The sequence below is a fragment of the Pocillopora damicornis genome, chromosome 6 (assembly GCF_964200805.1).
Source record: "Pocillopora damicornis chromosome 6, jaPocDami1.2, whole genome shotgun sequence".
NCBI lineage: Eukaryota > Metazoa > Cnidaria > Anthozoa > Scleractinia > Pocilloporidae > Pocillopora > Pocillopora damicornis.
The window spans coordinates 16,182,340-16,210,000 of record NC_142675.1 but is presented as its reverse complement, the minus strand read 5'-3'; the positions used below and the strand labels follow the sequence as shown (position 1 = coordinate 16,210,000).

The 27,661-nt window shown below is 37.6% G+C and overlaps 6 protein-coding genes and 1 long non-coding RNA gene across 8 annotated transcripts in view; 4 read left to right on the top strand and 3 right to left on the bottom strand.

The window, feature by feature from the left end:
- The window catches only part of LOC113668762 (histamine H2 receptor), a 2,770-nt gene extending 2,000 nt beyond the window's left edge, over positions 1 to 770 (bottom strand). The window contains exon 1 of the mRNA XM_089209273.1: positions 1 to 770. This exon is cut by the window's left edge and continues 858 nt beyond it. Within this exon, the coding sequence (XP_089065399.1) occupies positions 1 to 724 (724 nt within the window). The 5' untranslated portion in view covers positions 725 to 770.
- On the top strand, positions 289 to 1,369 carry LOC149044205 (uncharacterized). Its single transcript, XR_016187596.1, has 2 exons — positions 289 to 455; positions 779 to 1,369. It is a non-coding gene; the product is annotated as an uncharacterized LOC149044205 (long non-coding RNA).
- A 2,408-nt stretch (positions 1,370 to 3,777) lies between these two features.
- LOC113668798 (beta-2 adrenergic receptor) lies at positions 3,778 to 5,574 on the bottom strand. The gene has a single exon (XM_027184754.2). The coding sequence runs from the start codon at positions 5,017 to 5,019 to the stop codon at positions 4,045 to 4,047; it is 975 nt and encodes a 324-aa protein (XP_027040555.2). The 5' UTR covers positions 5,020 to 5,574; the 3' UTR covers positions 3,778 to 4,044.
- Positions 5,575 to 8,847: 3,273 nt separating this feature from the next.
- LOC113668758 (histamine H2 receptor) lies at positions 8,848 to 14,054 on the top strand. 2 transcript variants are annotated; one of them, XM_027184707.2, is made up of 2 exons: positions 8,848 to 9,132; positions 12,266 to 14,054. In XM_027184707.2, exon 2 carries the CDS (start codon positions 12,347 to 12,349, stop codon positions 13,370 to 13,372), a length of 1,026 nt encoding a protein of 341 aa, XP_027040508.2. In that variant the 5' UTR covers positions 8,848 to 9,132; positions 12,266 to 12,346; the 3' UTR covers positions 13,373 to 14,054. The 2 variants fall into 2 exon arrangements, with proteins under 2 accessions (XP_027040508.2, XP_089065397.1); XM_089209271.1 differs by lacking the exon at positions 8,848 to 9,132 and adding an exon at positions 9,393 to 9,517.
- A 1,673-nt stretch (positions 14,055 to 15,727) lies between these two features.
- On the top strand, positions 15,728 to 19,192 carry LOC113668780 (uncharacterized). The gene is made up of 2 exons (XM_089209272.1): positions 15,728 to 16,081; positions 17,580 to 19,192. Exons 1-2 carry the CDS (start codon positions 15,865 to 15,867, stop codon positions 17,681 to 17,683), a joined length of 321 nt encoding a protein of 106 aa, XP_089065398.1. The 5' UTR covers positions 15,728 to 15,864; the 3' UTR covers positions 17,684 to 19,192.
- On the bottom strand, positions 18,794 to 26,455 carry LOC113668775 (substance-K receptor). The gene is made up of 3 exons (XM_027184724.2): positions 26,318 to 26,455; positions 25,719 to 25,777; positions 18,794 to 20,655 (listed from the first exon to the last, which is right to left on the bottom strand). The coding sequence occupies exons 2-3, from the start codon at positions 25,735 to 25,737 to the stop codon at positions 19,565 to 19,567; spliced, it is 1,110 nt and encodes a 369-aa protein (XP_027040525.2). The 5' UTR covers positions 25,738 to 25,777; positions 26,318 to 26,455; the 3' UTR covers positions 18,794 to 19,564.
- On the top strand, positions 21,296 to 24,105 carry LOC149044204 (uncharacterized). Its single transcript, XM_089209270.1, has one exon. The coding sequence runs from the start codon at positions 21,624 to 21,626 to the stop codon at positions 23,499 to 23,501; it is 1,878 nt and encodes a 625-aa protein (XP_089065396.1). The 5' UTR covers positions 21,296 to 21,623; the 3' UTR covers positions 23,502 to 24,105.
- Positions 26,456 to 27,661: the final 1,206 nt, after the last annotated feature.

Sequence of the window (27,661 nt, the reverse complement as noted above, 5' to 3'; positions counted from 1 at the left end):
GAATTTGTTGTTTCGCTTCCCTGAAAATGCTCATGTAACAAAATGTTATGATTAGAGTCGGAAAAATACATGTTATGACTCCCATAATGAGCCAAAGTGTCGATAAATCTTGGGGTTTATCAAGAAATAGCCGAACGCTGGCAAAGACGAACGAGCCGAGCCACACAGAAGCTGTTGCAAGGAGGCAGAATTTAGGAGTAATTAGGGTTTCGTATCTGAACCCAAATTTCACAGCGATATAGCGATCAATGCTAATGGCGGTCAGGCCGAAAGTTGTCGCAACAACAGCTTGGATCCACGCAAAGTCTTCCACCTTGTCGAATACAGACCCTTTTAGAGGGCGTTCGGGATCCAGATAGCTGAAAATGACGGCTTTCGCAGCCAAGATGGGGTTGAGGAGAATTCCCACCATCAGATCAGCAACGGCCAACGATGCAATAAAATAATTTGAGATGGTATGTAGGGATTTGGTGCGAAATATGGCGATCAGGACCACTGTGTTTCCACAAATGGATAATACTCCAGAAATACAGCTTAACGCTGCGAGAAAAATGAATTGCGAAGATCTTGCAGAAATCGCAGGAGGGAAAGTTGTTTCGTTCATAGTCTTGGGTGATTTTTGTAACCGGTGGAGCAACTGTCTAGTTTTAGTTTGCTTTGAAGCTTCGGCGGCTGAAAGAAAAAGAAAATTCATATTTTTGAATTCACCTGTTATGACTGTCATTTGTTCCTGTTTAATTAATAAACCGACATAGTCATTGTTGTTTCGTTTTCTTAGATATCGATGAAGCCAATAAACAGAGGTCGGCGAAGACAGAAACTTAAAACCAAGATGAGATCCCAGGGATTTAAGCAAACAAGATCATTTGCGGCAAAGTAATTGGTCACCAAACGCCAGTTACTAAATTGTTCATTCTAGAAAAAGGGAAAGGAAAAACCTACTTTATATTAAGGTTTTCGAGAGAATAACTTGACAATTGAACATAGTTCCATATTCAATATATTCAAGGTGTAAAGTGAATATCATTAAATATTAAATTTATTTTTGGTAGCAGCGATTACGTTTAAGGAAAAATAAAACAACTATTAATATTAATTTTTTTTGCCTTAGGGAAAGAACTTTTATGAAAACAAATTTTACAGAGAGTATTTTCTTTGAAAACAGCTTAGGCTGGGAACAGGCTCTTATGATTAAAGTGAATATTCTGTGTTTGTTTTGCCGAGCGACGATGTCTACCTATAAGACATCTGTTAATTGGAAGTCAAATGATATTTGCATGAGAAAAAAATACAAAAAAAAAAAAAATGTAAAATAGGATTGTACAAAGACATAAGAAATAAATAAAAGAAAATTATTTTCTCTGCAAACCGACCGCCTCCAAAATTTTTATGTGATCGCTGAAAGCAATCAAGCTAACAACTTAAATTATGGAGTGATTTTTCAACTAAGGGTTAGGTGTTTAAAATATTACATAGTCTTCAGGCAATCGTCACGATGGTCGTTCACGTCAATTTAATGAAAACCAACCACAATTAAAGAATCAATGCAAAAAAACTGGAGAGTGGGCATCGATTACTCTCGAGTAAAGAAAAATTAGGAGAGAGTTTTTGAACATAGAAAATAGCGCGTTCTTTTTTCCAAGTATATTCCAATATATATAAATATATTTGTGTGACGTATAAAGTCACGCGCAAACCGATGTTGTATATGGAGTTCTCTCGAGTTTCAAAACGATTGCTTGCACTCGTGATGTTTTCCCTTTCCACGCAATTACATGAAGATATATTTCCATCAGGCCAAGTATCAATTTTCATTTCTAAAGCAAAATAATCTAAATATACTAGCGGAGCTCGCAGCGCGCAAAGCGAAGACCCATACTTATATAGAATGGTTATTCATGGAAAATTTCCATGAATAACCATTCTAATAATGGTTAAAATAATGGTTAAACATTCTAATAATGTTAAAAACGAACACTTTTTGACCGAGAGGTCAGGTGCTGAATCGTGATTTTTCAGACGGAATGAGGGAAAATAAACACGTAAAGTAAAATATATGACAACAGGAGCCCATCACCATGGGTTCCTGATGATAAACGCGGGAAAACTGCTGCTAAAAACTGCTCATCGTTATCAAATTAAAGAGCGTAAAAGAGCCAGCAAAATCAACTGAAGGCCATTCTAGTTAACGACCCTGAATAAATAAGGTTGTACGATGTTGTTGTGGTATCGAAAGAATTGCGCAGACACTGTTTTTATTAGTGCCAGACCCCGTCTCAAATCCTATCGCTGGCTAAGAAACGCTCGTCCAGCAATACTAATGATGAGGACCTGCGCATAGGCTACCATTAAAATAGTAAGCGTCCTTAGGTATGGGGTAGAACGAAACATCAAATGGTGTGTTTTCAAGATCTAAGGTCCTTTTTAGACAAAGGAAAATTCAAGTGCTTTTAAGGAAATAGCGAGATACCATGTTGCCCACTAAATCAATAAATTTCCTCACAATAGAAATTATTAGCAAAATATTATTGAAACTCTTGAAAAAGACATTTACATCGCTTATTTTCCTCCACCATTCTATTCAGTCAAACAGGCTAAAAATCTCCCTTTCAGCGACCTTAGACAAAAATAAATAGCGGGCACCTGAGAATGGTGAACAGACAGTGCTTGCCTTATCTTTTTGTTTTACGACCCGTAGGGGAACTGACCTGCTAATAAGCGCCTGACTAGACTTCCAGTAGTCCCCCTTTTTTTTGGCGAAGTCTGTCGCGCGACTAAAAAATAATCAGCGGAAAAAAAATTTACGTAGAAAAGACTGTCCGTAGTCTAGTGCCTGAGGACTAAACATAACACACAGATTTTTCCCTTTCAGATTTCGCCTAGTTGACAGTCCTTTTCACCGCCTACGCCATTAATAGGTCTTAATATTCTTGGTGCAGCTTGCTAGTTCAATAAAAATCACTAAAAAGTTGGTAATGCAGGATATGGAGAGATCAAACTTTCAACCCGCAAACTAAACCTACGCGAAACTTTAAGCGAAAACTGTCAAATTTGATCTCTGTAGTTTTAACGCAAAAATAAAGGGGTTTATCGATGGAGTTAAATTGGAGTTTCCCTTAAAATTCTAACATGCTATTTGATTAAAAAAGTTTGCGGCAATCAATCATTTTATTATTATAGGTAGACATCCCTCTTTTACCATTAGGAATGGCTTACTTCGCTCTGCGCGTGGGAAAAAAATTAAAAAAATGTTGTGTTCTGATTTTCTAACTGATCGATAGAGCGATTTATCTTTTCTGTTTAATATCCGCCATGTTACCCCCCGAAATAAATACTTGCAAGAGACATGAAAGCGAACTGCGGTGAGTTCCGTCGGTGTGTATGTCGGAGTGAAGAAACTTCTGCCTTGTAGTCAAGTGAATAATCATTCATCGACATTTTTTACCACCGCAGCAATACCACTAATTCAAATATCATATATCTGTAAAAACAGGAAAAAATTATCCAGTATTAAAATAAGTTGTTGTAAAGATATTTTGAGGTTGATTTAAACATAATTTGACACGACTGAAACTTTTGAATGAAAATTCTTCAATGTGGGGATGGAGAGATTTGATCAGTTTGTAGACTTTTTTAATTATGTAAACTAACATCATATTCGTCTAAAGTAATGCAATATAACCAGCTTCATTACTTAATTTTTTCACTTTTTTTCTCGGAAATGAAGCTTTAAAAATTGCCGTTTAACAAGTCGTTCGTAGAAAGACGAATGACAGATTCCGCAAAGCTGCTTTATTACTAATTAAAGTTTTAAATATGCACGTTGACATGAATAGGCGTGCGGTAAAAAACGTTGATAAAAATGCTGTAAATGCTCAGCATTCAAGGTGTGACAAATAGGATCAACCACAAGAAATCAAGAACAGCGAATATGAAATGAAAATTAAGATCTCTAGGGAATAATTATTAATTTTCTTCTCCGTTTTATTCATTGTACATACATTAACAGCCTTAAACTGTGATTACATTGGAGTGTCGAGAAATTTAAAGTGCTGACGGATTACTTTTGGAATTCCTAAAACTCGCAGCTATACTCCGAGAAAGCTCTCTACTCATTCGTTTCCTACCCAAAATTCTTCTCAGAGTGTTTTTAAATTCTGGCACTCTTATCGTGTAGACCCATGGATTAACTGCTGATGAGCAAAAGCATAAAAAGGCGAGCCAGAACCACGCATAGTCAACTTCTAACTTTTTACAGCGATTCGCCGTCGTAAGCTCGATGCAGGAGGCCAAGAAGCTTGGTAACCACATGACCACAAAAAGAAAAATAACTATTCCCGCTGTCCACGCTGCTTTTCTGTTCATTGCAGACAATCTCGCTTCTTCCGCGCTTATCTTGCGTTCAGCAATTTTCTTGATCTGCGTCCTTGCCGCGCAGTAAATTTTCAGGTGGCAAAATCCGATGAGAAAGAGTGGAATGATAACTGTTAAGACTGTAGTTGAAATCCAAAGTCTTGGAAGATCCGCTGAGTTGTCGATGAAAAGTCTCACAGAAGCAAACAAGAAAGAAAACAGCCAGATCAAAGTCAATGCAGCGAAACACTTCTTGCGGGTCATGATTCGGTGGTATTTGAAAACTGCAGTAATTGCTACATATCGATCGATGCTTACAGAACATAAATTAAAAGTAGTACTTGTTGTCGTTTGAATCCACATGAAGTCAGCTAGTTTTGAAAGCCAGTGGTTTCCTTGCCAAATATTCAGTGCTGCTTTAGAAATCAGAATCGGGTTCATGAAAAAACCCACTGAAATGTCCGCTACAGCGAGCGAGGCAATGAAAAAATTTGATACAGTGCGGAGTGTCTTTGTTTGATAGATAGCAAGAAGGACAACACAGTTGCCAAAAAGGCAAGTCATGCTGGACACAGCGTACAAACAAATCAGAAAAGCTGAGGAAATTAACGACATTTCCGCAACACATGGTTTGTCGTTTGTTCCTTCGAAGCTTCTGTTCTCCATAATAAATTTCAACCGAAGCCTGATTGGAGTCTCTCTATGCTTAATCTTGATCCGAGCAAGTTAACTCAGAAGATCCCAACTATCGACGTCGCATTAAGAAAGACGCTTTCAAAATGAGCGTCGCGTCTTTCCAGAGAAATACAGCCTTTGAGCAAATTACATGTGAAATGACCCTTTCTACCTTAATGGCATACGGCGAAAAACTAATATAAGAAGCAATTATGTCCCTCTTAATTAACTTTTCATGCACGTTTTTCGAATGTTGCAAGTTTTATTCCCCATTTTGTCGATTTGACTGACAGGTTGTGACGAAACTGTCATTTTCTGGTCAACTGGTCGTCTTCAGCTCAACCACATAACAGATCAAAGTTCTCTCTATTTACACAGCTAGAAAAACTACTTTCATTGAACTGATGCGCTGACTTTAGCCACAAGAACATCGTTATCAAAGTTAGTTATTGCGCGGATCCTAGGATTGCTATGTGTGCGCGTCCCATAAACTGAAGTGAAACTGAGTGTTATTAACTTTAAGCACCATTTGCGCCGATCTTTTTTTTTTTGTGTGAGTGTATCAGCCAAATTTATTATCAGCCAGATTTTTTAATGATCCATGGTAAATAACCTCTTGTGATAACGGTTTTCAAATACAGCCAAAAGCGTCAGTTGCTTGTTCTTCATCGTTCTATTGGACAGGAAATTAAAAGATCCTGCTGATACTTTCTTGTCGTCCTTTTTCATATTTTTTTCTACAGTTAATATAATTTATATCTTTGAATTCGATGAGATATTCCTCGTCGAGGCTCTTGGCTGCAATCTAAGTTACATTTAAAAAAAAAAAAATTATTTTATCGTACAGGTTAGAGCGTCCATTCCCTCCAAGTTGTTTATCATTTGATGAAGAAAAAATGCACAGACAAGAACTTTTTTAGTTATATGAGTAACTTCTACCATGTGATAAACACTTTTACCTCAAAAATTTACATTTCTCCCATGCAAAGTGTGGATTCGCAGCTCTATTCGTAATAGCACTCAACTAGAATCTGCGAGGCGAGGTTTTGAATCCAGCCGAAACAAAAGGTTTTCAGTCTCCTTTTCTGCAACTTCTTAAATTTAAGTACACCTGCGAGGATCATGCTTGTTTTTTTTTCTCACGCGTGAATACAAACCACAAAATGGACTTCATAGTGAAAAAAAACTTCTATGCCAGTAGTTAAAATCTACTGGAGCATATAATATCCGAAACATTCAAACCTCTTTTAAAATTAATTACTAGTACATGCGCTTAGGTGTCCAGTGAATGTCACTTTGTTTTGTTTTTATTTGTTCATCCCAGCGTTAATGATGAAAGGATGTCATTTTTCTTTGTTTCACATTATCGCGTTTCCGAACTGAGTCCTGATAAAAGTGTCAGCTCAGAGTTCGCTGCGGTCAACCACAAGCTTCAGATTGATGTTTTTAAGATTTTTTTTCTCGATCACTAGTGATTACGGAAAGTCCTGAAGCATGCGGGAAGACTACAAAAATTACAAAGACGCTTGTTGCGTAAAGAAATAGCTAAGAAACGAAAAGAAACGACCACCGATTTGAAAAATTAATTCAAGGAAGGGAAAATCTACGCTATGGTTCCTAATAAGGTGCCTAAAAGCGGAAAAAATATCTCCGAAAATCTCGGCTTAACTGAGAAATATCTCCGTGTACGTAAATAGTGTAGGTAATCATTTAATTTCGAGTGCAGTCTGGTGTAAATCATCGCGAGCAAATTTCTTTAAGGCAAATAAAATAGTACAAGCCCGTGGGGCGAACGCATCATGTAGTCTGAAAAATTTATGAGTGCTGTTTTATACCAAATTTATTGAAATTTTGGCATGTGTATATACTGAATAAAGAAATGACGCGATTCGCGTAACACAAGGCTAGTGTAAAGTTCTCGACACACATGAAGTCTTGATATCCTCTCCAGTCTAGAGGTCTGGCCGGGCACAAAGCTCTTCCTCCGTGTCACGTGATATCCAAAATGACAGAAACAGCCCCCAATTTGAATTTTAACGACTAAGGAAGCCTGGGGACTAGCTGGAGCGAATCAGCGTTTTAGAAGTGACATTAATCAGATACCCGGCTCGGGAAGGTCAATTTTCCACTATTCATTTTCTTTGTACGTCGGTTTGGACAAGTTAGATCTTTACCAGATTTGCAGACTCAAACCGCAACATCATTGGACATATAATACTTTAAATGTGGCACGATTGTTAGCATGGACGCTGTGGGTTTTGGTAGCATATTTTAATGAAGAATACTTAGAAATCTCATTTATTAAAAAAAACAAAAAAAAAAACAAGAGGATTGCAAATAACATGAACCAAGGCAATTGCATAATCCCTGCAGGAATTGGTACGCTTTAGTTCACATTTACGTACTGACAACCCCAACTACAAAATCGAAGTCTGCTGATCTCACTAACTTTCTTTCATTCCTTTGAAGCATTCCCTTGAAAAACAGAAATTAGGAAATATCTCCCCATCACAACAAGTTCAAACATTTTTAGATTATTGCGCAAGCATTTGAACGACAGGCATCAAAGGTTTGACCCTGGCCTTTTCGAATCTATTGGATACAATACGTTGCGTTAGCTGTGAGTTACTAAATAAACCCATCCACAGTCTTCACTCGGATCTAAATCTCAGGAGATGCTCAGGAAATAAAAATAAAAATATTGCGAAATCATATTAAACTACCTCTGGAGCGAAATTGCTTTTCAACTTTAATTTTTGAGCGTCATTGGATTTATAGGGACTTAAAAGAACGTAGAACTGGTTTTCTTTCTTTTTCTCTCTTTTTTTTTTTTAAAGAAAGAATCTTTTTCCTGCTTTAGTAGGTGACAATCTCGTTGAAACGGAACGAAGGAAAAATGGATTTGGAACATAAGCTATTTTGGCTCTCAAAGTTTAGACGTAATAAGGTGCTGACGATTGACAGTAGATGAAAGCTGATATAAGGGGAATATAACAAAGAAAGTAAAACGATTAAGATCAGCAAAGAAATAATAAAAAAAAAACAAAACATATACGAAAATATAAATGAAAGGAAACTACCAATATCTATTCTAAGTGTGGTTCGTCTTCGTCGATTTCTTCGAAGACTACTGCGGGGTCGTTACGTCCCACTCTAATTTTTATCTAAACTGGCTTTTCAGAGCTTTATTAGTTGAAAAAAATTCAAGACCATGCTCAGTTTCTTGAAAATGTTGTCAGGCGCGACAGTATGACATTTGTAATTAATTTGACATTCCATTTCGCTTAATTAACTATAATTAGCGTCTGCAATAAATGTTTTTAAAACGCCAAGAAACCTCGCAAAAACTAATCGCAGAATCATCGTTCAGCTAATAATTTTAGATTCAAAACGTCTTAGGAAAAGTTCGATCTCTTTCTACCGGTCTACTGATGAAAAAACCTATAGCTGAACAGAGTAGTATTGGGGAGTTATTAGCAGTTTGTGTACATAACTCTATAAACATCATATTTATTTTTTGGGTGTGAAATGGCCGAATTTACATTGAATGAAGAAAAAATTAAAAAAAAAATAAAATAAAAAGGAAAAACATTTATAATTTCAACTTTCTTGAGATTTTAGACCATCGTTTGCCAAAACTCTCCTTTTGCTATTGCAAAACTCCCCGGCGGATGAAAGATAATGTACGTAATCTTATGCTAGTATCCAAACTGCTAAGTGCCCCAAGCTTACATAGATACACAAATTAGCTCAGAAGAACGTCATGCCACCTAATGCATCCCGATCTCCCTTATTAACTTTACTTTGTAAAGGGCAGCTGTTTTCTGAAATTTCAGCCATTAGACCATCACGCTTGTCTCGATCTGCGGCTTCGAGCTTCATCTCTATAATTAAAAACATTGGTTGAGGCCAGTTCATTACCGGAGAAATTAAGTCGCAAACCAAAGTTTACTCAAAAGAACGGATATCATTTGAGTTGCAATATCGCAACTGACTTATACTGAGGGAATATTACTTCTAAAGCCAGCTCTCGGAAAGACGCATAAAAAACAATGCCTCATTGATATCGAAACCTTCACGTCCCTCAAATGATAAAGTTTTAAGGTAAGAAATCTCTCAGATTTTAATTTTTTTTTTCTTAATCGTGATTATTGTATAGACTCACTAATCTTTATATATACGAATTATTTTAAAATGACAATTTGCCTGTTTTGTCCATGGCATTAGTCAGTAATAGGCGCTAAAATATACCCTAAAGTGGAGTTATGGCTGTTGATCATGTTCATCATTTTTTTTTCCGGAGCAATTTCGTCAAAAATTTTCCTAATTTTGCTTCATTAAGCTGTGACTATATTTCGCTAATAAGAGAATTCAACTCTGCAATTTTGGTCTTGTCCTGACCGCGAGGGAGAACCTGAATGGAGAGAAATTTACAGCCAAACATTTTAATCTTCTTTTGTTGTGATCTGAGTTCACGAGGAGAAATTGTGTGAGTATCAGATTCAGAAGCTTGTTTTCATCGCTCAGCTTTTGTTGATATGCGATAATGAAAACGCAGAATGCTGAAAACTTTGTCTGACAAACATAATGCGCCTTATGCAGATCGGAATTTGATATCGACACCTGACAGTCAACAGCATGTTTCAAACCGAAAATCAGCATTCAGTTGAAGAAGGTGATTAGAAAGTAGACGGGTAACTGATGCATGATCTATCAGCAAAGAAATGATCCACATAGGTGGACTGTAATTATTACTTGAAATGCGGAGAAGAAGCCTGAAAGAGAAATCAACTTCAACGGGATTTGCACCCGTGCCTCAAAATACTAGGGTAATATAGCATTATCAACTGAGTTGATAACTTGAATTGGCCACCGTGAAGAGTTTCAAAGCTAACATTTTGAGCATTAGCCCTTCATCAGAGCGAATGAAACTTTGAAACTCTTTACAGTAGCCAATTTACGTTATAAAACTCAGTTGATAATACTATATTACCGTGTTACACTTTTCCATCAACGCAGCACCACAGTTTGTTTAGAAACTTACCGCCTTTCCTCAGGATATTAGTTTGGTACCACAGGCTACCAAACACCATTCAGGCGTAGCTAAGTCGGTAGTAGCACCGAATTAGTGTTTGTAAAAAGAGATTATAATCTCTTGCTGTTAACTGTTCCTTGTTTAGGTTATGTCATTAAAATGAAACAGTAGTTTCAGTGTGTATTTAACACACAGTAGTTTATTGTGTATTCCGGAAGGTTAGTGTTCGATTCCCCTTAGGAAAGTCAAATTTATTATTTGTCTCCAACTCTTTTTATTACTGTAACTGAATCGTGATCGTGAGGAGACTTGTCAACGACTAACTTCTCGCTTAAGATGTCAAAAATTAAACCTGTTATATCATTATCGAAGAGGATATGCTTTTCCTTTTGGATGAGAAGTTAGGTTATCACAAGAAGCCAACAGAACTTTTTGTGGGGTTTTCTCAAAACTTCTCTCGGCGCTGTCCACAGAAATGTCCGGGAAACCAGATGGAAATAGAGACAATGGTTCCCGAGCTGGACTCTCCATCTATTGGTCTGGGTACAATCTATAGGTTTGGATTCGATCGAGTGGTCTGCGTACGATCGAGAGACCTGGGTACGATCGAGAGGTCTGGGTGCCATATAGGGGTCTGGGCGTGATCACTATTCAGAGAAATTCTGATGTGTTCTTGATCTTGACCACTATACTTCTTTGCCTTCATACTGTCTCTCTCCACTTGAGTGTAGAAACTGCTACGACCGAGTTTTGTTACGGAAACCTGAAAAATGCTCAGGAGTGAGAGGAAGCAGTAATCCTCCTAGTCGCTTCCTCTATGGAGACTGATATAAATTCCAGCACCTATGTGAGGACGTCTCCTTCGCAGACCTGGTCCAGAAAAGGAGATTCCACGTGAAAGTTCTCCCTGTGACAGATATCACTTTATCGGGCACAAGAGAATTACACCAGGATTTAGGTGAAAAATTCAGCTGCTGGCTGCCGAAATGGAGCAACTGTCGTACGACATCTAATATCAGTTTTCATTTGTGCGCGTGCAAAATTCGTCACTTAACAGTTGTAGCGTGTTTGGAGTTGACAGTGGGGTTTAATCTTGTTCCCAGGTTCTCTTTTTTCCCAATCAGGGCTAGTAGAGAGGGAATGGGAGGGAGGATTGAAGCTGAGTGGCGTCCAAGCCCTCACGTCTTATTTTTGTAATACATTTCTCACCTGTTCTGAGTTATTTTCGGCGTGCTGTAATGGGAAATTGCAAATGCTTCAAGCGCAAAAAAAATGTAATCCACAAATTTGACTCTTGGAGATCGGCCTTGAATAAGCCTTTTCGTCAAGTGGACTGACGGTACAAATAAAAACCGTTACGAAAAAACCCACATGGTTTGGAAATATTTCTCCGATGCTTATAACGGCAGTTCACAGTTTTGTATTTTGATCCCGACAACAGAATTAACAAACCTAACATTATTATTAGTTTTTTCATTTTGCGTTCTAGGTGCATTCATTTAAAAATCGACCCTGTCGGAAGCTTTATTCAATAATCGATAGATTGGTGCAGATATTGGATTGCGAATGATCACACATCTGAAATGAGAACATTGACAACAAGCTAAATCCAAGCTAAAATTCAAAATTCATTTTTGCTGTCTGCATCAGTTTTATCGTTCAAGATTTTTTACTTTTAAAACTATCTTTAACGTATTCTAGGGCCTTAAGAAATCGTATGGATGAAGTTTTCAGCTCTACACAGTGTAGCCACTAGATAAAAATCTGCAAGCAATATATTTTCTGTAAATCGTTATCAATTACCCCAAGTCGTAATTACGGAAAACCCGCGAAATGAGAAAGATTAAAAAGCAATTTTTAAACTTTTCATTTAAACCTTTTCATGACATGTTGCGCGTGTGTTTTATCAGGACTGAACAGATTACAAATCGGCATTGTCTAGGTTTCTTAATACCCTGCAATGTTTTCTTTTCAGAGATCTTAAAGTAATTTAAAATCTGTTTGCTAATATTTAATTCACAGTTCCATTTATCCCGAGGAGATGACACTTGTGAGAAAAAACAATGGACTGTCATTGTCGAAAATATTCGAAAGCTTTATCACTTGACAGGTTTAAATAGTACTTGAATACAAAGGTGATCTGTTATTACGCGGTTGAGTGACTTTTCTTTAATGTATACATATCTCCTTTTTGCTTTTCAGAGCTGACTCCGGTTACTTCCTTCGAATACTGTTTAGCGTTCGGAAAGCTAACAAAGTATCCTTCAAACGAACGATCGTGTCATGTTGACAGAAATACCCTCGGATGAATCAATTTGTTATGGTATCATTCTCTCCGCGCTTTCAATCTTAACTCTTTTGGGAAACAGCTTGGTGTGCCTTGCTGTTTGGAGATTTAAGAATTTAAGAAGGTTGACGAACTATTTAGTGTGCAGTTTGGCGGGTGCTGATCTGTTGGTTCCTATTCTTCGCGTGATTTACATCAATATTTCAGTTTATGCTGGAAAATGGGTGTTTGGAATAACATGGTGCCATATATCCTCGATGTGCGGCGTGCTTCTTTGTGGTGCTTCCATCCTTCATCTTTGCGCCATCAGCATCGAAAGACTTATCGCAATAAAATGGCCGTTATCGTACGACGCGAAAGTCACTCCGAAAAGAATTGTCATTGTGCTGATATACATCTGGGTACAGTCCTTTGTGTTGTCCATTTTCCCTACTTTGGGGCTTGCTGAACAGCGTTTCAACCCAGTCCTGGCAGAGTGCGAGATAAACTGGCTTAAAAAGCCAACTTTGACAATACTGTTGATTGTGTTTTATTTTTTTCTGCCGGTTTCTGTAATGCTTATTGCCTATGCAATTATTTTTAAAGAAGTCCGCAGAAACAGCCGCAGGATCTCTGCACTAGAGAGCGCTGGGAATCAAGGCTCGCAAAATAATGTGTTTAAAAGGGAAATGAAGGCCGTTAAAACTTTAGCAGTGGTCGTAGGTATGTTTTTTATCATGTGGATGCCTTACTTTGTTACCACAACTATTCGAGCTTTCGGAGGGGATGATTTGATTCCAGGCGCACTCCAGAGAACTGTTATAACGCTAGCGTACGGCAACTCATGCTGCAACTTTGTAATTTATGCGCTAATGAATGCTCAGTTAAGAAATGCGTTTCATCATATTTTGAGAGAGTGTTGTGGCAAGCGTGGAACGAGGATAGATTTGAATTCCACGCGAGGATTGAACTTGACTACTATAGGTACAAAAAGGCGAACTAAAGCACCTATGGAGGACAAAGATAAATATCGAAGAGACTAAATAGAAAGATCCTGCTTTAGTGCTCATGAGTAATTGTTTTGGTTTATATCAACATGAACCAAACAATATAGATAACAAAAAAATTAGTTTATTTCTTTCAACATACCGAAAAATGGTCGGAAGTCATACTCTTGACATATGATTTTGTCTGGTCGGCAGCTCGAAGGTGAGTTGTAATTGCTCGTCACACTTCCAAACTAGCCAATTTAGCGCACGAAAAGCACTATTCATCTTTGGTATATACTAACTAGTGGGTGTCCAAGCATTCCGGGCGCTGCTGAGCAAAGGGTAAGGAAAAGTTGAGTTGTAACTTATTCAAAAGAGGCATATCAAGTACGCGCATATTTATTGACAATTAAAACTAACGTAGTGTTTTAAATATCGTTTTATCTGTGCTAGGTACTAGTTTTAAATAATTGATTAAATGTTGAGGCATTAAGAATGTATCGGAAAAGTTTCTGCATAAATATAATCTAGGCTAGAATCGGTTTACAGGACCGCTCTATTCAAAGAGAATCAAGTGCTGATTTTTCTGAGACTTGTCCTTGAATTTTTTCAAATTTCATTAAAGTAATGGATAAATTTCGATTTTGAAATATCTATATTTTGATGAGGGCTGTGACATATTAATACTGATCATGAGGAATAATATCATACATTAAACTTACTATGGAAAATCTGATTGGTCGAAAGCATTTAATCAATACACAATAAATAAATAAGATAAGCTGCAGTAACTGTAGCGGATATTGCTTTTATTATGTCAAGTTCAAAGTCTGCCTCGTCCGTTCTCAAACTTTCGCAAACTCAGAGAGGAACTCAAAATGAGTGAACAATTTTAAAATTGTATAAAGCAACAATTATTGAACTCGATTTTTGCATGTTTATCAAACCTTGTGTCTGTGTTATCTGCCTCAGCCCTCGGCTTTAGCAGATAGCTCAGACCTCGGTTTTGATAAATAAACAATAACCTCCATTTGGCTCGGAAATAAGCACGGATGATGCGAACAGCTTTCGGAGAGCGAATCTCAAGGAAAACTGTAAACTTTGAGGCAAAGATAAATCCCGGCTAAGGACCAATACTTGAGCATGTTTTTGCGTCAAATGGAGGCTATTGTGATGATTATCCTTCAAATATTTTGGCAAAGCGCGGGAGAAATGTTTTTGAAAAGTTATCATTTACTGCGTAGATTTTTACTTTTCAGCGTTCAATATTCTGTAACAATAACAAAACGCTCTTCCATCTAGAATTAAACTGTATAGGAAAGCTTTTATCGGAATAGACGTCAAGTTGAAAACTGGGGAATATCACTCGAGGTATATCCTTGGATACTCACCAGTTTTAGCTGGGGTATATTCTGTCAGGTGATGCATTTCGAGAAACGGCAAAAAAGGTTCGCTGAAGTATAATTACCAATTAGTAACCAAAGTGGAGGTGAATAGTGGTGAGTAAATATCCACCACTTTCACCGATAATAAGCAACATCCATATCGCACAGATACCGAAAAAAAACCGGTTTGTTTCTCTAAATATACCGAACATGGTCGGAAATTGACACGGAGATGACGCGGAAGTGAATAGAGCTTGCCATAAAATTCCGAACTAAGCAATCAGCGCGCACTATCAAAGTACTATCAACTTGTGTGGTATATACTAATTCATGATATCTTGATCAACTTTATCCAATAAATGCTTATTATCTCCATGACTGACCTGTTTAGCCAGTTCAAAAGTGTGCTAAGAAAACCGAAGCCTATAAAAGAAGGTTGTGTGCGATTGCTTGTGAAGGTAGTACACTTTTTACGCGCTCGTTGGCTTCCCTTAGGCGTTTAGTGAACATACGATTAGGATTAGGCAATAGCACTGGCGTGGAATGAAAAAAAAAAAAAAAAAAAAAAGAGATAGTTTCCTCTTTCATTTCATTTTGCGGCTTCTTTAACTGCCCTAACTTCCAGATTAGCTTCGTTATCATTTTTTAAATCAGTAGTATTGTTGTAACATCAAGATCATTGTATTCCAGATGTTTTTAATCCGCGTATGAATAAAGAGAAAATTTGCTGCAAATTGAGATAGATCGGACGGGCTATGCGTGTTGCGTTACTGATTGCGTTACAGGAAAATGCTTTTCATTTTCAGCTTACACAAGAGGCGAAGTATTATTGAACTAAAAAGAGGCAATTTGAGATTGCGTTGCAGGAAAATGCTTTTCATTTTCAGCTTACACAAAAGGCGAAGTATTATTGAACTAAAAAGAGGCAGTTTGAGATTGAGGTACTTCGCTAGGTCGACGGTGTCTGAGTGTCTTGGAACGGATCACAGAATAAAGAAACTGGGAACAAGACGTAAAATCACGTTCAAAGACATCATAGTGTAATATCGAATATCTGGTCAAACGATACATTCCTCATATCAAGTTAGTACGTTGCTGTAACACATCTCGATTGAATTCAGGACAAATCTAGAGTCGAAAGCGTTTAGGCATCGCTTAAATATGACACAGGGTCGAACGAAGAGTGCATTTACTTCGACTGGAACTCTGATTTCTGTGGTCTCTGTCCTGATCTACTGTGCTGGTTTTGTAAGAGTTGAAATCAAACTTAATGAACAGGGAGAGAGAATGAGTGAGATGGAGAAATTGCTGAGGGTCAAAGATCCTTCTTTAAGCGAAGTGAAATCGAGTAAAAAGGACCCAACTATGGATTTAACAGGTAAGAATTTCTTCGCCACAATTTTGCGAAACAAATTTTCAGGTTGCCAAAGTTTACTTCTATGTTTGCACATCATTAAAGTGGCGACACAACTTCCGCTCTTAAGCTGTGTTTGTTTGCCTCCTCGCAATATCTGACTGTGTATGATACTTGTAGCCGACGTAGGGCATCGACAGTAACATTCTCACACGTGAGAAAGTTTGTGCTCTATTGTAAATGCTTACGGTAGTTTCATCAGCAGTTAAAACTACATTCCGCTGATCCAGAAAAGAAATGCCCTTTAGAGCGTGAGGGAAATTCTAATCCCTGTACAAACAGATGTATGAATAATGACGTAGATACGAAGCTGTGTTCAGTGAAACCGACAAATCTTGTGCTGAAACTTATTACGTCAGTAAATTAAACCAGACGCATCTTAGAGTGTTCAGCAAAATTCTCTTGCGTGTTTATCGTAGACTTAATCCTGTGCTTTTATTTTGAAAAAAATAAAACACATTTTCACATTCCCAGGGTTTACTTCTATGTTTGTACATCATGAAAGAGGCAACACAACTTCCGCTCTTTAGCTGTGTTTGTTTGCCTCTTCGGAATATCTGCATGATACTTGAAGCCGACATAGGGCATCGACAGTAACATTCTCACACGTTAGAAAGTTTGTGCTCTGTTGTAAATGCTTACGGTCGTTTCATCAGCAGCTAAAACTTCATTATGCTGATCCAGAAAAGAATGCACTTTTGAAAGTGAGGGAAATTCCAATCCCTGAACAAACAGAAGTATGAATAGTGACTTAGATACGACGCTACGTTCAGTGAAACCGACAAATCTCGTGCTGAAACTTAATACGTCAGTAGATTAAACCAGACGAGTGTTCAGCAAAATTCTGATGTGTGTTTATCGTAGACTTAATCCTCCTTTTATTTTGAAAAACATAAAATATAAAAACATTTTGATATCTGACATTCGTTTGCTCTGCAAAAATCCTTTCGTGATTAGCAAGACAGCAAAGTAGAATGTCAAAGGATTTATAAAAGTAACACAAATTGATGCATCAACCGATTGAAAAGTCAGTCCTAAATTTCAAGGACTTTCGGATAGCGAATTTTCTGTTGGCTTTAAACCCAAAGAAGTGACTGGCTTGTAACATCTCCTTACAGAGTCAATATTATCCAGCAAGCAGCTAATAAGAATTGACAGAAATTATCAGCTAAAGGATGTTACCCTAATAAAACAAGAAAAACAAGAAAAAAGGAAATGTATAGTTTCTGTGGAGAGGAAATCCAGCATACAAATCTACACCTGGAAAGTCGCCTCTCACTTTTAAAACTGAACTAAACGAAACTGAATCTTATAGCAAGAGCACACAAACAACAGCAACAACTAAACAAACAAACAAAACAACCTTTAGAAATGAGAAGAGGCCACTAAGGTGTCTGCCATTTTACTTATTTCCCACTTGATTAACCTAACAATTCGACTGTTCATGCTTGTTCTTCTTCAGGGCCAAAGCGTATGCCAAGTATGACCGGTTTAGCGTTGGGGACGAGAAGTCTCGGTATAAACTTGAAGTTGGATCGTTTTCAGGAACAGCAGGAGATTCACTGACATATCATAATACAATGAAATTCAGTACGAAAGACAGACACAATGACTTATCCAGTTTTAACTATTGTTCGAGAACTTATACTGGAGGGTGGTGGTTTCAGAGTTGTCACTATGCTTATCCTAACGGCTTGTATCATGGAAAAAATGGGAATGACTATAAAGGAGTTATTTGGCACGCATTTAGAAGAACAAAATCTCTTAAATTTATTGAGATGAAACTGAAAACGACATCCTAAATTGAAAAATTCATAATTTCAACTTAGAAGTTAACAACCGCTAGTTTGATATCGAAACGGCTTAGGTTTAGCTCGAAGTTGAAGAGGAGAGATTTTTTTCCTTTTTGTAAGTTTCGCCTACAGCAAACATTTGCATTTCTAACAATGGAAATTCAGTTTCTTAGCTTTACTGTGGCTATGTAGTGTCTAGGATAATCGTAATACGTACGTTAGACCTGAAATCTCTTGAATATTTTTGTTCTCAGTTTCCGAGTTTACTTCTTTTGAAGAGCCACATCTCTTTTCTACAGCGATTTCCAAGTCCGCTTCCAATATCACGCGGCTAGTTCCTCGAAAGCGGAGAAAAACGCTTTTAAGAGGACAAGTGAAACTGTGTTAGATAAATCTAAGAGAGTTTCGTAAGACCCGAGTAGAATATAATTTGGAAGCTAATCTAGTACAGGAGTCCGATCTGTTGTTCACGAGTATGACGCATGTCACATACGATCTGATCATCAATCGCGTTTGAGGATTTTTTAACAGCTTTTAAGAGCTTTAAACATAAGTAAAGTCTCTTCTCTTTTCAGCGAAATCACAACCGTGACTACAGGATGTTGGAAAATTTCTAACGAATGACACTTCGATGAAAATTCTGATCACTTGCAAGTTCCTTTTAGTTTTGAAAAAGAATTAAAGAATCTTTTAAACTGCGACTCGCATTAGAATTAGTATTTTATTTCGCGACTTTTAAAGTAGAAAGAATATAATCTAACAACATCAACAATGAGGGTAAACCAGATCAAACTGAGTCATTCGTGTCTCAGCATTAAAGTAATATTTTTAAAGTGTTCTTCATTCTTTTGGTATACATAGAGCAAAATAAAGATACCCAGGATCAGGAGTCAATTTTTATAGCCTAATGGTATGATTATAAACAAGATTAAAGGAGTCTTCTTTGTACAGTGGTTTAGCTGTTAAATTAAACATTATCGGATTTTATTCAATATAAAGACTGTTAAGTTTAGTCTAGACCAGCAACACTAGGAATAGGGAACGCCTACATATACCACTCTGTAGGACGGCTGCAGGTCAGCGCGCATTTACTTTCAGAGGCCAAAAGCTGTGGAATAGTCTCCCAGATGAGTTTCAGTCTATCACTAATTTAGATGTATTTAAAGTAAAAATAAAACAGCATTTTTTAAGGGTATTTTTAGAAAACTAAGTTTTAGATATTTGACATTGTAAATTAAGCTGAAAAGCCTTTTTGAGGAGATTAATAAAGTTATTATTTTATTATTATTAGACTGAAGCCCATTTCAAGAGATCTTTAGGAGAAAATATCTCGCGGTTTTACTTTATTTCTCAATCAATTTTGAGTTAATTCCTCTCGAGAAAGAAGAAGAAAAACATAAGGTCTATGCGCGGTACGATGAATTGGAACAGCTGGCTACATTTGGTACAAGTGTCGGAAAGTAAAGTAACACTGGCGCAAGTGACTTAAGAAAAAAAAAAGGAATAACAGCAAAAAACACAAGGCAATTGTAAATATGAAAAAGAATAAAAACGAACAAAAAGAGGGGAAAGTTTTCTAATGGTGCATCTTCACCAAGACCATATGTCTCCAGATCAGGGCATTCGTAGGTTTTTACCATATTGTCACTTGAATTTAAATCGAAGTTATGTAAGTAGTTCTAATGTTTCTAAGAGAACAGCCGTTTTCTTTATATTTAGCAATGATTGCATCAGGCTTACAGGTGTCGCCATTAAATTTTGGCAGCCCAGTCATCACCGTAAAGCCAGATTTTGCGCGATTTTTGCCTCTCCTTAAAGAATAAAAGCAAAGGATTCTCCTGAATTCATAGCGATACTTCTCGCAGAACAGAGGATAAATGAACGGGTTTATTGCGCTGTTCGCGATCCCAAACCACGGCAAGACAACGTTTACTTCAAAGGGAATATGGCTCCAGTAAACATCATAGGCAAATCGTTTTAATACCTCCGCTGCTTGTAAAGGAAACCAACAAAGTGCGAACACAGTGACTATACCAATCAACATCTTAGTAGGTTTGCGGCGCGTGGCTCTGATTCTTTTAATTGCTAACTCCGAGTGGTGGCCTGGGGCTGCACTCTTCCAGAGCTTCGCGGTGGTGACGAGGTATAGAGTTGCTATGGTTGCTAAGGGCACTATATAACTAAATGCCACAAATACAAGAGTATAATGGCTCGCAGACATTCCACTGTTTTTCCAACTAGGATGGCATCTGTGCTTTTTCCCCTCGGTTTTGACTGTTGCAACCATAAATTGCGGAATAGCAAATGCCACGGCGATTGCCCAGATGACCAGAATTAACCTTTTAATACATGTTTTATTGAAGACCTTTTTTAAAGGAAAGAATATAGCACAACAGCGGTCTACACTAATAGCCAGTATACTGTAAACGGAGCTCACAACCGATAAAGCCTGGAGAGAGATCGCTAACCGACACGTAACCTGTCCCATTACACCGCCGAACCAGTCAAACTGGTAATAAAAAAATTTCACTAAGTAGACGATGACAGGTATCATCATGAGGTCAGCGGCTGCCAGATTGGCAATCAGCAGATCTGTTGTTGTACGCATGGGCGTTCTTGAGCAGGTCACATAAATGACGATGACGTTGCCAACCAGGTCAAATGTTGCGATGACCGCCGCTAGCAGAGTCAAAACAACTTGCACGGTGACACTTACTTCCAGGTTAATTCCAGATGTTTTGCCTTCTGTCAAATGAACAGATAGATGAATAACAAACAAGCCAACCAATAAAATAACAATAAAGAAACAAATAAATAGTGATCCGTACCACAGTAAAAGATAGACACTCGATTGCAAAAACATTGGCACTTAAGAAGCGTGTACAATGAAAGATGATTGAGAAACTATGCAGCTATGTGGGTCAGATGTGCATCATAACCACCATTACTTGCACTTGGTGAATGTTGAAAACTATCCCAGCTTTCCTGAAAGAAGAGGATTATCACAGAAAAATATTTTTTTATGAATAATGAGAAACGTGAATCACTTGAATTCAATAAGACTTATCGCGTATCAGTGCGATTATTTGCCAAAAAGGCCGTTGGGTGTCACCGTTCATGGCCATACTTTTTAAATATCAACGTTTTCGCAATCAAGTACATATTTGCAGTCGTCAAATGTAGTCTCGTACCTAGACCTTCCACGGCCAAGCGGTTTCATTTCAGTGACACGGTAGGATTTGGGTACGATATTACGTCACTCGTAAATCACTCGTTGATACACCGCTTTACACTTCTTACCAGTTCATGTTAAAAAAAAAAAAAAAAACTCCTTAAGACATTTGCGGCCGAACAGTTTTTTTAAATTCAAAATCAAAAGTTAAGGTGGTCTTCCACTCAAAAATTTGTATTTTTTGTCAAAAAACTTTCATTTTGAAAATGGTGCTTTTTGGTATCTTTAACCATTACTCTTTCATTCTACAGCTTCCTTTTTTCCATATTCAGGAGGTAAAGTCAAAAATTTTGCTAAATTCCTTAGCGAGTATGAATTTTCACCTTAGCAACGACCATAGCAACGGTTTGTTTATGAAAACAAAACGCAGTTGCAGTCAAAAGGAAACGACGGAATTTCTCCTGGGACCCCTCCCTGGTTATTCCCGTTGTTTATTGACATTTCAATCAGGCATACATGCATTGAGTTACGAGCACCCAAAATGGCGGATGATATGTGGCGACACTATTTCCCAACTTATCATCCACCATTTTGGTCGTATTCGTTCACTCTATTCCTATTGCGATTTTGCTTGATAATTTATTTATCAATGCCACCAAAGGCTCGTTCTGGTTACACAAAAAAGCGTAAATATCGTGGAAACCAGTACTCTACTGAATCGAAGCGTTCGAAGAAGGAAAAAACGAGTGTCAGCACCAAAGGTCTTGGGAAAGAATGTTCAGCTTCTGCCCCCAAGATTCCAGCAGGTCTGACCACCGCATCTTCTGAGGGTATCAAGGAGTGTAAGGAGTCAATCATAAGTGGATTTCGGTTTGTAGATATGAGAATTTTGTCTTCTGTGATGGAATGTATGCCATGCAAAGAATGCTTTGTTTGTGATTTAATTTTACAAGAGCAAGCTATGAAACGCAAAGGTTGTGCCTCGAATCTTCGTTTGCTTTGCTGCTCGTGTGGTTGGTCTATGGAATTCTTTACTTCAGCTCAAATAGGCCGTTTCTTTGAAGTAAACAGAAGATTTGTGTATGCTTCAAGATCTGTTGGTTGTGGACGTGCGGCAGGTAAGAGGTTTTGTGGACTTATGAACATGCCGCCACCTCCTAGACCTACACCATATGCTCGCCATAATAAAGAAATACTCCGAGCAGTAAAGAAGATCTCACTGGAGACAATGCGTGATACTGCAAGAGAGATTCACGATATCAAGCCAGGTTCAGATGAGGGCATAGCAAGATGTGGAGTGTCTGTTGATGGAACATGGCAGAGAAGAGGCTTTTCTTCTTTAAATGGCTGTGTGAGTGCTATTAGCATGGATACAGGGAAAGTGGTAGATGTTGAGCCCCTAAGCAAAGTTTGTATCAAGTGCAGGGAGCATGAAAATGATCCTGACACCCCAGAAACTACTGCATGGAGAGCAGACCACAGAGCCTCTTGCAAGGCAAACTTTAAGGGTTCAGCACCAGCTATGGAACCAGAAGGCGCCCTTCGAATGTTTCAAAGGTCAGTAGATCTGCATAAGCTGCAGTATGATGAATATTATGGCGATGGTGACAGCAAAAGTTACTCATTAGTCAAAGATGTATACCAAGTCTATGATATTGAAGTTCAAAAGAAGGAATGTGTTGGCCATGTTCAAAAACGACTGGGAACAGCTTTACGAAAGTTAAAGAAGGAAAAGAAAGGGATGGGTGGGAAAGGCAGGCTGACAGATGCCATGATTGACAGACTGCAAAATTACTATGGAATTGCCATTCGAAGCAACTCAGGTGATCTTGCTGCCATGAAGAAGGCAATTTATGCCAGCTTGTTTCACTGTGCTTCTTCTGCAGACAGTAATTACCATGGGCATTGCCCTGAGGGTCCTGAAAGCTGGTGTGGTTTTCAGCGGGACAAGGTCAATAGGACAAACACTTTCAAACATGGAACTGGCCTACCTTTAGATGTCAGAGAGGAAATCAAACCCATTTATAAAAGGTTGAGTGAGGACAGCCTTCTCAGCAAATGTCTTGATGGCAAGACTCAAAACCAGAATGAGTCACTCAATGGTATGGTTTGGGAGCGTGTGCCAAAGGGGGTGTTTGTTGGTTCTGAAGTACTGCAGCTGGGGGTTTATGATGCTGTCGCTCACTTTAATATTGGTTCAAGAGCAGCTATTAAAGTGTTTGAGAGTCTTGGAATTCCCCCAGGTGAATTCTGTATAAATGAATGCCAGCAGTTGGACAAGATTCGTGTTTTGAAAGCTGAATACAAGTTCCAAGAGAAGAACAAGACAAGGAGGAGGCTACTCAGGGGAAAAAGAAAGAAAAAAAATGACAAATCCCAGGAAAAGGAGGGTGACATATATGCACCTGGTGCATTTTAATGAGAACATCAAAGAGCTTAGCTTAAACTTTCCAAAAGGCACCAGTTGCTTTAGTGATTATTTTGATTGATCAACTTAAATCTTTAAACTTGATTTTCTCAGTTTTGCAATTTTGAGAGAGTGCCCGTCACGGCAAAAAGGATTTCTTGAAAAGTATTAAACCAAAAGGGATGAAATTTTCAGGGAGGTTTGCTTGAGTATAGTTCTGTGTTGTGAACCTAAAATTATTAGTGATTTTTAGTTACATGGTTGTTGACAGATGTATCCATGGTGATAATACAAACAAAAATGTTGTAATCAAGGAACAGTTGCAATTTTATAATAGCTTGGCATAAAAAATATGGGTTTTCTGAGGTTCATGACATAAAGCCATCTTTGTACTTAGTTTTGATACCAATTTCAGGTGAATAGGACCGCTAGTTCTTGAGATATCCTTTTTACAAGAACACCATTATTTTCACAGTTGGGGGCCCAAAACTTGGTTACCATGGCAACGACATGTCTATCAAAATTCTTAAAAGTATCAGTTTGAGGTGATCTCTCCAATGGTACTTAAATAACTTAGGTAAAGCATAAACTGAATTTTTTTAAAATTTGAGTGGAAGACCACCTTAATTTGTATTTCCAAATGCGGAAGAAAAAATATTTTTTTTAACGACAATTCAAAATTTGAAGAAATAGGTCTTGTTGGTTTTGATGTTAAATACATTGTTAACAGATATCGCCTATAATTCTTCTACAACAAAATACAATTTCACCAAAAGAAGAGATATTTCGGTTATCTTTGAGAAAAGAGTCACTAGTTACTAAGTAAAGAGTGCGCTCTCTACCCATCGACCAGCGTAAAACTAGAAGAGGAAAAAATTTATAAATTTTTCGAGCGTTCTTCTGATATTCCAAGTGCGTTGTTACGCGATGATCCGATTTTACAAAAGTGAAGTCTATAGCTTTTATGAAAAATCTGTAGGATAACAAGTAGGACTTGACCAATCGGTGAGCGATAAGATCACCTTAGTTAATTGATAAAAGCGAAGAAACAGAGAGATTGACAATCTTGTTAGTAAATTCAATAAAAAACAGATTACTAAGGAACACTTATTATAATGTCAAAATATTTATTCAAATAAATAGCCACGCGCAAAGGTCTGTAAAATTATTAAAAACGTTCGATGATCCGCGCTGAGACGATTTAAGTGTGACAAATTCCGTTTAAGAAGTGGAAATCTGGAAACAGTAGCATGAAACAAGATTTTAGGCTTGTAACGGAAATTAAAACAGTTTTTCCGTATAAAATTTTCAGTACTCAATAAGCGAAACAAGGATTTTCTTGTGCAATCGTATTCAAATATTTTCTTTCCAATGTATGCGAAATATATCAATAATATTTAAAAAAGAACATTTTAATGTAAAATAACGATTCTATGTCTAATAATTTGACTATCAGGGATATCTTTCTGAATGCATGCATTTTATGGCTAAAGTCTAATAGCTAAATTAGGTCTGTTCACATAAAGGATTCCCTTAAATTTATTCTGTGGTTCGACTCGTCTGGAAGTTACGTTCACGAAAACAGTAAAAAACACTGAACTGTCTGCCTTTAAAAGTAGTAATGGGGCGTGTAATGATAGGATTTTCAGTCATCAAGTTTTTGTGTTAAAGCTAAAATATATATATGATTCCATGTGGAAACTGCGAGATTTTACTAAGCTCAGCAAAGCATAAATGCGACCAAAGTCAGCCGTAAACAGTTGTTGTCGGATGATAACTATAATTAGTGTTAAACTGTAACCGTCACCTGCTATTGCCTTGTTTTTAGTTGTTATCCACCTGAGCTTTATGAAAAATGATTAATCTTGCAGAAGGTCAAATTCCTTACTGTCCTAGTTTACCTGATCCTTTAGATAATTTATAGCATTACCTAATCTTTTGTACCTTCGGCTTAAATAGAGCTGTTTTGTAAAGTTTTCTTTGGTCAGAAAATCAGCAGTTGGGTGACGTTCAGTGGTATATGCAGATCAAACCTACGTTGAAAGAAACTCTGTTGTCAAAGTCATTGTCTCAAGAATCGTCAACAGTCGTTATAGATTCTGGCCTTCCCGCAGCCAGCAAGTGTCTCTAGGAAGAGCCCTTTTTAAAAGAGTTTTATTGAGTTGTTTCTCCTGTCCGTCCGTTTATTTGTGGCGGCAAAAAACCTGTTTTCACTGGCGGAAGACAAACCTGATGTGGAATTGTTCATGATGACATAAAGTATCGTCTGCTTGAAAAACACCGCACGGCTAAAAGAAATTGTTTGAATTAAAAATGAATGGGAATCTATTCAAGTACTAAATACAACAAGTTTAAATACAAAAAATATAGTGTAAAGCATTTTTCTGACTTAAACTGTCACAGCTAAACGTAAGATCACAATTTGTAAGTCTAACGATGCTGTTTCGCAAAGCAATGTCGGATTTGATATATTTTATTTCGAAGAAACACGTCTGTGTAACTCAGTTGGGCATACCTCTCGAGCCAAACAGCAATATCCGTAATTTTATCTAGTGACTGACTTGATAACGAAAAGCGAGTTTATTCGGTCAAAAGATCGCTTGGTATCCTTTGTGGTAGTCTGAAGCGAAATGCAAAGTAACCGAGACCATTAAGGCTTCAATGACAAAAAAATACTGATTTAGGCGAAAAGAGACAAAAACGTTTGCAAGGTAGATTTAGGCTCACGAATACGTTCTGAAGACTTGCGATATACTAAAACACCAAATGTGATGAATGGCTAATTTTATAAGTAACCGGGAGGCCTTTGCAAAAATTGAACATGTTACCTTCAGTTTTCACCAGGGTTCAGTGAAGATGACAAGCTTCTCCGACAAACCCTCGCCCTTTTCTGTTTGGAGGATGGTTGTCGAGTCAGAAGATAAATATATGGAACCTCTGCATGGGCATAATTATAAAGGAAATAACAATATTGACGTGAAGGTTAACTTCTGACAGTTTCGTGCTGTAATGGCCTTAACATGCAATCTTATTGGTTCATCAGAGTGGGTGTTATCTTGTCTGTCTTTTATCCAACGATGAGGAGATTTTCGTGAATTACGTTCGTTGTATTGGATCTAATTTGTTACTTTTATGGCGTCACTTTAATTGATAATGTTTGCTCGTAACAAAAATTTGCAAATGTGAGAGAAAGAAGGTAAAGGTCTGAGTAGACACCGTACATACTTAGCAGGTGTTTTTAAGGCTAAAATTGGAAACTGTTGTTCACAGCAGGTTGTAAGACATTTTATTGACGCCTGTGCACATTACAATATTTCATAGACGACACCTAAGAGTAAACTTAAAGCTTCGTAAGAAAGGTGCATCAGACACTAGTTAACTATTCATGGACAGAGACCTTGTCGTGAATATTCTTCTCTCGATTAAAACAGCATGCTGATGACTGCGATAAACAAGGAAAAATATTAGCTCTCGTGGATTACAATAAGCGAGATAAACACGCGAGTGAAATTGTCAGTAATCGGCAAAGAAAGATAGCAACGCATCCTCAAAAACTGTGTCTTCAAGATCGATTCTCTACCTAATGCGAAAGTCATATCGAATTATACTAGAAAAAGTTTGCTAAAATTAGATTTCAAAGCGGATCATGGCGTAAGTTTTCTTCAGTGACGTAAATGCAGTATTGCATGTTGCTGTTTGTCCGGTCAGCTAATGTAAACCAATCCATTGATTCACGATGTCACACATTTAGGAACACCAAGTTATAGCTTCCGCAGGAAAATTTCGCAGCATCCTACGACAAGGATTGTCACATCAGCGCTATTTTAGGAAGTTTGGTAAAGCAGTTGGATTGAGAAATATCAAAAACGCTTGACGAGAATCAAACAGAGTTTACCCCATTTTCCATCCAACAAGGTTCTCAACCTGTGTTTACCTCGTTATTTGCTAATTGGAGACCATTTTCGTTCCGGTACTTGTCAAAGCTGCAAACAGAAAGACCAAACATTTTATCGTAGACTATAAATTATGTGCAGATACACTCGTTTTAAAAGAGGGGAAAAAAGGAAAAAGTGAAAAAACGGAGAGGCTTTCGACCAACCCGCAGCAGTTTCACTACCCAGTTCTCTGTCCTAAGATATGACAGGGTTGGTATAAAAAACTTGACTTTCTTC